Raw genomic sequence first — 11,863 nt, 5'->3', positions numbered from 1 at the left:
ACCGGAGTGCCCGGAGAAAACCCACGCAAACACGGGGAGAACATACACACTCCTTGCAGATGTCGTCCTTGGTGGGATTCGAACCCAGGACTAACCATGCTAACCACTGAGCCACCGTGCTGCCCTGCATCTTGTTTGCTGTTTTTGCAGCTTTTTTTTATGATTGTGGCAGCTTCCAAGAGGAAACCACCAGGAGGGTCAGCTCAGATCTTCTGGCCGCTCCCTAGCTAGTTCCCGGGTCCCTTGTTGTGTCATCTTTGGTTTATTTGCATTATATAGTGTCTTCCAGGCCGCCTGATCTATAGCTTACCTCTATTAACAGATTGGCTTTTTTTTTTTTTTTATAAACCTGAAGTGAGAAAATAAGGGACGTGCACTGCAAGAACTTATAAAATATAAATGCATTTTAATTCAGCTTTGGTGTTTTCTTAGCGCCTTAGTCCGGCTCCTCCTGAATAAACAACCTGCTCGTACCCTAACTTCTTGGTTATGAGAAAGTAGTACGTCTGCCTTATACGAGGGCTCAGTATGACTGCTGGCACTAAATTGCTGATTGGTATTATATATATAACCCTGCGGAATACATGGCAGCACTAGTGCCTGGTAACAAGCCATGTAGCCCGAGGCCAGGCCTCTGTAACCTGGAAAAGCCCCACGGTAGCCATGGCAACAGTTACAGTCTTGTGTCTGAATGAACGGCACATGCGCACTGGCATTTCAGAGGTCAAACATCTGCCTGCACTGATATAGTTTTACGTTGACTAAACAACCAATGAGGAACTAAAGAACAGGAAGTGGCGCAAGCGCGTCATCATGAAGCGCCGGAAATGAGCGCTTTGTTTGCGTTCCACACCTCTTTCTCGGTTTGGCGCGATCGCGCTTCTTGATGATGGGATAGTACTTGCAAACCAATGTTTGAGCGAAATTCAAAGTGGCGTCTAAAAGTGTCTGGACAGGTAATGTGGGGCCGTCCGATAATGCAGTGCGTGCCGTATACCGTGTGTATGACGCCGGCTGGTATGTAGTAATGAGCGGTACCGGGTTATCACAGACGTTGCGAGTTATAGTGAGGTGAACATAGGAAGTAAGACTATGTCTCGCTGAGTGGTGTAGAACTACAAATCCCATCAGAACCTGACAGAAGCCCCCACACCTCTGATTTAAGCAGCACATCGTCATTGCGCGCGCTGTGCCTGACACATGCTAAATCAGCGTCTGCCAGCAGAGGGCGCTCATGCACTGTGACCCGATCTGCAGCCTCTTCTGATGAAATACTCGGCTGTGACCACAAGTTTGGAGACAGACGAATTCCTGTTTTTACACCATTTGCGGCTTTCGGTTTTCGATCTTTTATTCTGATTTTCTTACGGTTAGTGACGCACTGCTCCAGTGTTTTTTCTTATTGCAGTGCTGGAATGGTGCCAGTAATGTAAGTCCCCTGTATTCTGCTCGCCAGGCGTCGTCTTCTGCGGTTATCAGCGCCACTCTGGTCGTCTTCTAGTGTTTGTCACCTGCCCGGCGCGCACTGCTCAGTGTAAGTCTACAGGGTTGTCACAGCCTTCCACTGAGAGCTTGTGACCATTACCTCTGACCGCCGGTCAGTCAGGAGCTGCAGTGACAAGATGGCCGATCAGAACTGGAGCGGCGCTGGAAATAGCAGAAGACAGCGGCTGGTGAGTATATCACTAAGGTCAGGGAGCAGACATTACTAGCACCACTTCAGAGCCGGAGCGTGACGTACAATTCAGCATTTCAGAAGTTGTATGAACGTTTATTGACAAATATATCGGAGAAGAAAAGGTGCGCGCTCCCATGTTCTGTGTCTGCCAACAGCAAAGCATCCTGTAAAGTGAACTTTACATAAACTTCATATATTTGTCGATAAAAGCTTATATCACTTCTGAAATGCTAAATTGTACTTCTTGCACCGCTCCATCGTTTTTTTTATTTTTTTATTTCACCTCTGAAGTGGTGCTACTAATGTCCGCCAACAGTAAACCATCCTGAGCCCAGTCAGAAGCAGAAAACTGTGTGAAAACCAAAATTTGTGTCAGTCTCAAAACTTTTGGCCACAGCTGTACATCATATGTCACATATGGAGGGAATGAGCGGAACCTAGTGCTGTCTGTCGTCATATCTACCTCATTAGTATAATATCCTCCTTTCCACAAAATATTCATCAGCTGGGAGCAATAGGTCAACATCTGCCTTGATGCGCAGTCGGTGTAATACTTATAAGAGAGAACATGTTCTGCTTTGTATCTGACATAAAATGTCACCAGCAGGGCCCAGGCAAAAGTATCCACCAATGAGGGTTATCCACTGTGTATGCCACTGAGGCTTATGCTGGAAGTAAGTGCTCACAACACCTGGTAGGTAGTAGATATTAAATATTTCCAGTGCACTTCGGTGACCCTTACTGGCAGCATGCCATTCTTGTTGGGCATTGTTATTTTATCAGGTTTTTCTTCGTTACAGCACTGGTAATTTTGTCTTTTACAGCTTCAGATCTATATAGTTACACAGGACAGTCCTTTTTGTCTTTTATGTTTTGTAATTTCTTTTACATAAATACTGTGTGTATGTGTGTATATATATATATATATATATATATATATATATATATATATATATATATATATATATATATATATATATATTCGGTACTTGGACGCATCCGCTCTTCGCCAGTTCTTACATTGGTTGCCCATTCATTATAGGATCCAATTCAAAGTACTTGTTCTCACCCACAAAGCTCTCCACAGTGCGGCACCCCCTTACATCTCTTCCCTCATTTCTGTCTATCGGCCTAGCCGATCGCTGCGCTGTGCAAACGACTTTCGACTAACCTCTGCACTAATCCGGTCCTCCCACTCCCGACTCCAAGACTTCTCCCGTGCTGCTCCTATCCTCTGGAATGCTGTACCCCAAGAAATCAGGGCTATCCACAATTTGCATAGTTTTAGGCGCTCCCTCAAAACACACTTGTTCAGAGCGGCTTATCACGTTCACTAATCAAAGTAATTCTCTGTGTAAGTGTGCATGTGTAGCCCATTCAGTATCTCCATCCATCCTTCACTCCCTCAAGATGGCTGAACCATCATTGTAAATACATTTTTGTAAATACACACCTGTACTCTGTATCTCTCCCATCTCATTGTAGATTGTAAGCTCTCACGAGCAGGGACGTCTTATTTTGCTTTAATTATTGTATTGTTAACGTTGTTACTTATGACTTGTGTTTTGAAACTGTTAAACTGTAAAGCACTGTGGAATATGTTGGCACTATATAAATAAAGATATTATTTATTATTATTATTTAAATATATTTTCAAATTCAATACCCTCCGTTACAATAAGTAGTTACTTTCCTCCATGTATCCCTCCTTCTAGATGTGAGAACAACTACAGAAAATGTCTCCAAGCAAGAAGTTGAAGAATATAAACCAATCGTAAGTTCACCGGAAGGAAAACTGTCCTAGATTTAAACACTTACCAAGACAGGTTTTTAGTTTTGCTTTGCACTTTTGTGTTTATTTTTTTTCTTCATTTCTCAACACCTTTTTTATCCTTCAGTCAACACCGCCATATGACGGCTTTTTTTTGTTCGTTTGTTGCTGTTTTGAATGACGCCGTCCATTTTACCATACAATTTACAGAAAAATGGAAAAAAAAATACCAAGTATGTTTAGAAAAAAAAACCAGTCAAGACTGCATTGGTTTTAGGATTTTGTTTTTGCGGCATTTTGTTGTACAGTTAACATGTCTTGTGAACAGGATTTTCTAGGACAGTGTATTTATGGTGATACTAAACTTCTATAGGTTTTTAAATTTTAGTGTTTAAAAAAACAATTGAAAGTTATAAATAGAAAAAATTGGTGTGTCGCCATTTTCTGAGACGTACGGTAACTTTTATTCTTCCGTCGATTAAAGCTATGTTAGGGCTTCATTTTTTGTGTGGCGAGCTGGTATTTTAATTATGTTAAGTAATATAATTTTGGGGTACATAGTATGTTTTGATCATTTTTATTCACTTTTCAGGTAAATGTAGGGACCAAAAAAAACCTCATTTTGGCGTTTTCATTTTTTTCCCCACTTTACCACACAGGATAATTAATTTTTGTAATTTGATAGCTTGGACTTTTACAGACCAAGCGATACCAAATTAACTTTTTTTAATTTATTTTCAATGTGGGAAGAGGTGGATTGTTAAAATTTGTTGTACGTAAATATGCTTGGTCCGGTCTGATGGGATTCGAACCCATGACTCCAGCGCTGCAAGGCTGCAGTGCTATCCACTTACCCACCGTGCTGCCCTGATGGTTTCAGCAGACCCCGGCTACCATTACAAGCAATCAACACTCGGTGAATACGTCGCTAGGGAGGTCGATGGGTTCCCGAGCACGTGTACACCGGCCATCACCCTATGTATTTCTGTGATTAATAATAATAATACATTTTATTTCTATAGCGCCGACATATTCCGCAGCACTTTACATTTCAGAGGGGACTTGTACAGACGATAGACATAACAGTAATCACATAGGTCATAACAGATACCAAGAGGAATGAGGGCCCTGCCCGCAAGCTTACAGTCTATGAGGAAAAAAGGGGAGACACGAAAGGTGGGTGGTAACAGTTGCCTTCATTGTTCAGACCAGCATCAACCAGTGTTGAGTTGACATCATCTAAAAGGTTAAATGGCAGCAACTGGCACAAGCTCTGATCACTGCTGTTTCAGGAAGATACCAGCTGGCAACTCTTGAGCCTACTCCAAATACCAGCACCCAATGTGGGACATACATAAATGTTGGAAAGCGGCTAAAGGTGGTTTCTTGGCTTTCAATATTGATGGATAGGATCTGCAGTACCTGGGAGCAGACACTACTGTGTACACAGTTAACATGCACTTCTCACTTCACCGTTAACTTCTGGTCACTGTTGGGGCTGATGACATTGATTGATAGAAGTGTAAGATGTTGGATCCCCCTCCGATCTAGGAGATCAATATCTGAATCCTGCCTTCTATATACCAAGCAGACGCTGGCTATTTAACTCAACCAGCGTCTGTCGTACAACAGTGCCACTTAAATGGCCAGCTTACCAGTGCGCTCACTAATGGGTTACTATGGCAGCCTGGGGCCTGCTGAAGTCCCCCATGGTTGTCATAGCCCTCCTATGAACAATTAAACAATCACCGATTCAAATCCCTTAAGGAAACTAGAAAAAAAATTGTAAGGAATATAAAAAGAATATCTGTCAAAATTGCGGCACAAACAAAGCTTTTTTTTTAGACCAACAATTTTTTTTAACCACTAAAATGTGATAAAATAACCTTGCAAATTTGGTATCACTGTAATCGTACTAAGTAGGAGAAACACGTTGACAGGTCAAATATTTTGTATATGAAATACTCGCATAATGTGCTGTGGGGTCACAGACACAAGGTTTTACTTTTTAACCCATTGATATTTTGTAGGACAAAAAGCCTTAAAAGTCAAAATGTCAAAAGCCCAGGGCGCATCAAACAAGTAAGTTTTCCTGCAGCTCTCACAATTAAAACGTCTAGTATTTCTATCTTGTGTTTTAGTTCATTTCTTTTATATTAACCCCTTCATGACCAGAGGTATTTTTGTTTGTTTTTTTGCTCCCCTTCTTCCCAGAGCCATAACTTTTTTTTTATTTTTCTGTCAATACGGCCATGTGAGGGCTTGTTTTTTCGCGGAACAAGTTGTATTTTTGAACGACACCATTGGTTTTAACATATAATGTACTGAAAACGGGAAAAAAATTCAAAGTGTGGTGAAATTGCAAAAAAAAAGTGCCATCCCACACTTGTTTTTTGTTTGGCTTTTTTTACTATGTTCACTAAATGCTAAAAATGACCTGCCATTATGATTCTCCAGGTCATTACGAGTTCATAGACACCAAACATGTCTAGGTTCTTTTTTATCTACTGTAAGTGGTGAAAAAAAATTCCAAAGTTCGTTAAAAAGAAAAAAAAATTGCGCCATTCTCCGATACCCGTAGCGTCTCCATTTTCTTTATCGCCTTATTGGGGGACACAGAATACCATGGGTGTATGCTGCTGCTGCTAGGAGGCTGACACTATGCAAAAACAAGAAAATTAGCTCCTCCCCGGCAGTATACACCCACCGACAGGCACCAAGCACCTCAGTTTGTGCTTAGTGTCTGTAGGAGGCGGACCGGGATCTCCCCAGATCCGCAGTTTTAATCCAATTTTCCTTTCAGGTTTAGTTTGAACTTTTTAATTTTTCCCTTTTGTCTTTTAGGTCTTTTCCATCGGGAAACAGGGTATAGTTATCACCCTGATTTCCCATATCATGCGGCTGAGCGAGCAGTGTGGTGTCACCCACATCGCAACTCTCAGTACCGCAGGCAGGACTTTTCCCTATCACCTTCTGGTGATAAGGGTTGCGGACAGGTGGCTGGTCCTTGCCGAATCCCCCTCCTCACCCCTTTCTCGGGACAGGGCTGAGAGGAAGACGGCGATCGCAGGTGTTTCCAGCCTTCTTCTGCAGGATGCGGGTACAGAGGACTCCTTCCCCTCCCAGCGGCCTGCCGTTTCCCCATGGGCCCCTGTGGTCATCCTCTTCTGGGACGTCAGGTAAGTGCCTCTACGTTCCCTCCGGCCCCGCATAAGCTCCAGTGACATGGGAGAAGAAGGGACCTGGTTTTGCAGCTCCACAAGTTTGAATCTCCCGCCCTTTTTCTGCCTGTCGCGCGCTCAGCGCTTGCCTTCCTTCACTTTCCCTGCTCTAGCCAGGGAGTCTACGGGTATCCCCCTCACTCACCGCAGCGTCAGGACCTGGTCAGATCATCCTTAGCGCGGTATGTCGGGCATGGGGCTGCGGCGCTGTCAGAGTGGGAGGCACTTTCACTTTCACTTTCCCCTCAGCGCGGGGAATTCCTCTGCTCTCCCTCCTCCCTTCCTCAGCGCGCTCTTTTCAGCGCGCCCTTTCTAGCCCATCACAGGGCTTCTTCCTCTCTTGGATGCCAGCCCCCTCTTCTGACCATGCCCTCCCCAGTCGCTATTAACCAATCACGGCGCGGCCGCTAAGCTCCGCCCCCATCTCCCAGCACAGCGTTTCCTGATGCCTGAACCACTCCTTCCTGCGCTGCTTGGGGGACACTTCGGCGTTTTCTTCTGCTGCTCACAGAATCTCGGTAGGCTCGGCTCTGGGACAGGGATTAGCTCCCCTCGGCAGTTATTCCTTAATATCTGCAGCCAATCAGTGCAGTTTACTTATGCCCAACCCTTCAGGGGATCTCTGCTTCAGGCCCACAGCTACCTATTACGCCTGTGCACGCTGTAAAAAGAAGTGGGCATCGGGTCAGTCGTCCCCATTCTGCCCCCCCCCCTGCAGTCCTTCAAATATGTCAGCATCTCAGGAACGCACAGAGTCCCGGGCGGAGGGCGCTCTTCCCTCCTCTTTCCCCCCGGAGTGGGCCGTTACAATGTCACAGTCTGTTTCTGACTTGACAAAAGTATCACAGTCGCTGGTCCAGGTCTTAGAACGATTACCTCAGCTATCCTCAGCCACCTCTGCTCCGACCACCTCTCGGGGTGAGTCGTCCGCACCTGACCGCGACCTTCAGAGAGACAGACAGGGAAGGACTTCTAGGAAGCGGGCTCTGTCCACTTCGTCTTCGGGCTCGCAGGGCCCTTCTGCGCCCAGGCCTCCTTCTCCTTCCTCGGATGACAATCTTCAATCAGGCGAGGATTCTCATTCGGAAGCTAGCTCAGACGGGAACAGCGTCTCTAAAACGCGGGACATGGTCGATAGTCTTATTGCAGCTATCTTCCAAACACTAAAACTTAAACAGGATGAGGCTCCAACTCAGGAAAGCTCTGTTCTCCTTAGACGAGCCAGACCTCCGTCTCGAACCTTTCCCAATAACGACGATTTCGACACTACCTTATCCAAACACTGGGAGCGCCCTGAGCAACGGTTCTCAGGCCGCAAGTACTTGGACGTTCTGTACCCCTTTGACGCAGAACTGCTCTCAAAGTGGTCCAAGGCTCCCGAGGTAGATCCTCCGGTTTCCCGGATAGCCTCAAAAACGGTGCTCTCTCTGCCAGACGGAGCATCGCTCAAGGATCCTTCTGACAGGCAGATTGAATCTCTGGCTAAGTCTTTCTTTGAGGCATCTGGCGCCTCTCTCTGCCCTATTTTCGCTTCCGCCTGGGTGGCGAAGGTCATTTCCGCTTGGGCAAAAATTCTTCGCAGAGGCATCTTAGCGTCAGCTCCTCAAGACGAGTTGGCAGATCTTGCAGATCAGATTAACCAGGCGGGAAAATACCTTTTGGCCGCCTCCTTGGACGCGGCCGGCTGCGTAGCAAGGGCTAACAGCAACATAGTAGCTGTACGCCGAGTCCTTTGGCTAAAGTCATGGAATGCGGACACTACTTCGAAAAAGTCGCTTACCAATCTGCCATTCCATGGCTTTAGGCTCTTTGGAGCAAAGCTGGATCAGATAATTGCCGATGCCACTGGAGGTAAAAGTACTTCGCTTCCCCAGTCTCGACCAAAACGTCCTTTCAACAGAAGGGGGTTTCGACCGTTCAGGCCCTTTCGTCCCTTCTCTGCCACGGAGAGAGCCACTCAACAGGATCGGCCGCCTGCCACCAGGGAGCGGGATCAGAGGAAACCTTCATACAAGCCCGCTCCTCGCTGGAGATCTAGAGGTCAATATTCCAGATCTGCAGGAGCCAATTCCGGCAGATTTTCGTCTAAGTGACGGGTCACCCCCACCTGGAATTTCTTCCAGGGTGGGAGGCAGACTTTCCTTTTTCGCGGATGCTTGGCTGTCCGTTGTCGACGACGCTTGGGTCAGAGAACTCGTCGCGTCCGGTTACAAAATCGAATTTTCTTCACTCCCGAACAGTCGTTTTTTTCCGGTCTCGGCCTCCGCGACAGCGGTCCCAGATTCCGGGTTTTCTGCAGGCCATTTCCTCCCTTCTTTCCGCCGGAGTCATTGTTCCCGTTCCCTCAGACGAACGGTTTTCCGGGTTCTACTCCAATCTTTGTGGTCCCGAAGAAAGACGGCTCTCTTCGTCCTATTCTGGACCTCAAATTGCTCAATCGCCACGTGAAGATTCTTCATTTCAAGATGGAGTCTCTTCGGTCGGTGATTGCTTCCATGGAGCCCGGGGAATTTCTCTGCTCGGTGGACATTCGGGATGCCTATCTGCACATTCCGATTTGTGTGCAACACCAGAAGTATCTTCGATTTGCGTTTCAGGGACGCCACTTTCAGTTCACAGCCCTTCCTTTCGGCCTGGCTTCAGCGCCCCGGGTTTTCACGAAGGTGATGGCGACCGTCATGGCCATCCTTCGCTCCAGAGGGATCCTCATCATCCCTTATCTGGATGATCTCTTGATCAAGGGTTCGTCTCGCCAGGACTGTCTCCGGAGCCTTCAGATAACCCTGGACACTCTCGGCCGCCTAGGTTGGCTGGTCAACAAGGAGAAGTCCATTCTGATTCCCACCCAGCGTCTGACCTTTCTGGGTATGGAATTCGACACGGAGCTAGCCCGTGTTTTTCTTCCAAAGGAAAAATTTACATCTCTGTCCAAGGGCATCAGAACTCTCAAGAGGCCTGCTCCCATTACCATTCGGTTCTGCATGAAGGTCCTAGGGAAGATGGTGGCCTCCATGGAAGCAGTGCCCTTTGCACAGTTTCATCTTCGCCCCCTCCAGCTGTCTCTGCTGTCAGCCTGGGACAAGACCACAATGTCCTTGGACCGTCCTATTCGACTTCCTCTCAGAGTGAGGCAGTCTCTCACTTGTTGGCTACGGCCAGCGTCAGTTCTCCAAGGGAGGTCATTCCTTCCGCCTCAGTGGCAAATCATCACCACAGATGCGAGCCTTCTAGGATGGGGAGCCGTGTTCCATCAGAAAGCGGCCCAAGGCCGCTGGAAGCCACAGGAATCTCTCCTCCCAATCAATCTTTTGGAGATCAGGGCTATTTTCCTGGCCCTTCTTCATTGGCAACCCCTCCTCTCCGGCAAGCCGGTCCGGATTCAGTCGGACAACGCCACGGCCGTGGCGTACATCAACCATCAGGGGGGCACGCGCAGCAAACAAGTAATGTCAGAAGTGGCCAAGATAATACGCTGGGCAGAACGTTACGTTCCGACAATCTCCGCCGTCCATATTCCAGGGGTGGAAAATTGGGCAGCCGACTTTCTGAGTCGCCAGGGCCTAGCGTCCGGCGAATGGTCCCTGCACCCCGCGGTTTTCTCTCAGATATGCGACCGTTGGGGCACCCCGGATGTCGATCTCATGGCATCTCGGATGAACCACAAGGTGCCGCAGTTCGTAGCCAGGTCCAGGGACCCTCTAGCCGTCGCATGCGACGCACTGGTGACTCCGTGGTCCCAGTTTCAACTTCCGTATCTGTTTCTGCCTCTGGCATTGATCCCTCGGGTGGTCAAAAAGATAAAATTGGAAGGCGTAACAGTGATTCTAGTCGCTCCAGATTGGCCAAGACGGCCTTGGTACGCGGAACTGGTCACCATGCTCGCGGACGTTCCCTGGAGGCTTCCAGACCGTCCAGATCTTCTCTCGCAAGGCCCCCTTTACCACGAGAATTCTTAGTCTCTGAGTTTGACGGCATGGCCGTTGAGACCGCAATTCTGAAGGAATCTGGTCTGTCCAGTCAAGTCATTCAAACTATGATCAGAGCTAGGAAACCAGCTTCTTCCCGCATTTACTATAGGTACTGGAAGGCTTTTTTCCGTTGGTGTGATGATAACAGAGTCTTCCCAATGTCTTTTTCTATCCCGTCTATCCTAGGGTTTCTTCAGGCTGGGTTAGACGCGGGTCTGTCCCTCAGTACACTCAAGGGCCAGGTTTCCGCTCTCTTTATCCTCTTCCAAAGAGAGCTAGCTTCTCTACCACAGGTCAAGACCTTTCTACAAGGGGTTTCCCACGTGGCTCCTCCTCATCATTCACCAATAGACCGGTGGGATCTCAACCTCGTCCTTAGCGCGCTCCAGAAAGCGCCGTTCGAGCCTCTCCAGGACATTCCTTTGTCCCTTCTCTCTTGGAAGGTCACCTTTTTGATTGCCATTTCATCCATCAGAAGAGTTTCTGAATTGGCGGCCTTGTCATGTCGTTCCCCTTACTTCATTCTCCATCAGGACAAAGCTGTTCTCAGGCCCGTTCCTTCCTTTCTTCCGAAGGTGGTTTCCGCTTTCCATATCAATGAGGAGATCGTCCTTCCTTCCTTTTGTCCGGCTCCATCTCATCCTCTTGAGAAGTCTCTCCACAAACTGGACGTAGTTAGAGCCCTGCGTGTCTATCTTGCCAGGACCTCTTCCTTTCGTCTGTCCGATTCCTTGCTGGTCATCTCTGAAGGTCGCCAGAAGGGCCTTCCGGCTTCCAAATCCACGATCGCTCGCTGGATTCGTTCTACCATTCTGGAAGCGTATCGTCTTCAGGAAAAGCGGCCCCCTCCGGGAGTAAGAGCTCATTCCACCCGGGCTGTGGCGGCTTCGTGGGCTGCTCGTCACCAGGCCTCGGCCATGCAAATTTGCAAGGCTGCAACCTGGTCATCTTTGCACACTTTCACGAGGTTCTACAGGGTTCATACCCAGGCCTCGTCTGATGCTGTGGTTGGTAGGAAGGTTCTGCAGGCGGCGGTGGCTCACCGGCCGACCTAAGCCTTTCCATTACTTTTGTTCCTTATTGCTGTTCCCACCCTTGGGACTGCTTTGGGACGTCCCATGGTATTCTGTGTCCCCAATAAGGCGATAAAGAAAGATGGATTTTTGGTTCTTACCGTAAAATCTCTTTCTTGGAGCCTTTATTGGGGGACACAGCACCCTCCCTG

The 11,863-nt window shown here is 47.7% G+C and overlaps 1 protein-coding gene across 8 annotated transcripts in view; it reads left to right on the top strand.

The window, feature by feature from the left end:
• Positions 1 to 795: 795 nt before the first annotated feature.
• CENPU (centromere protein U) overlaps positions 796 to 11,863 on the top strand; it is a 181,507-nt gene continuing 170,439 nt past the window's right edge. The window contains exons 1-4 of one of the 8 annotated variants that reach the window (XM_073578449.1): positions 800 to 956; positions 2,286 to 2,352; positions 3,394 to 3,452; positions 5,480 to 5,531. In XM_073578449.1, coding sequence (XP_073434550.1) covers positions 3,415 to 3,452; positions 5,480 to 5,531 — 90 coding nt within the window. In that variant the 5' untranslated portion in view covers positions 800 to 956; positions 2,286 to 2,352; positions 3,394 to 3,414. Of the gene's footprint in view, positions 957 to 996; positions 1,018 to 1,192; positions 1,370 to 2,285; positions 2,353 to 3,393; positions 3,453 to 5,479; positions 5,532 to 11,863 lie in introns of those variants that run through there. The other 7 variants (XM_073578483.1, XM_073578428.1, XM_073578464.1 and 4 more) reach the window with 7 other exon arrangements.

The sequence above is a fragment of the Dendrobates tinctorius genome, unplaced genomic scaffold (genome assembly GCF_039654945.1).
Source record: "Dendrobates tinctorius isolate UK_male_01 unplaced genomic scaffold, ASM3965494v1 ptg000008l, whole genome shotgun sequence".
NCBI lineage: Eukaryota > Metazoa > Chordata > Amphibia > Anura > Dendrobatidae > Dendrobates > Dendrobates tinctorius.
Note: the sequence above shows the minus strand (reverse complement) of the source record. Positions and strands in the feature narration are given on the sequence as shown.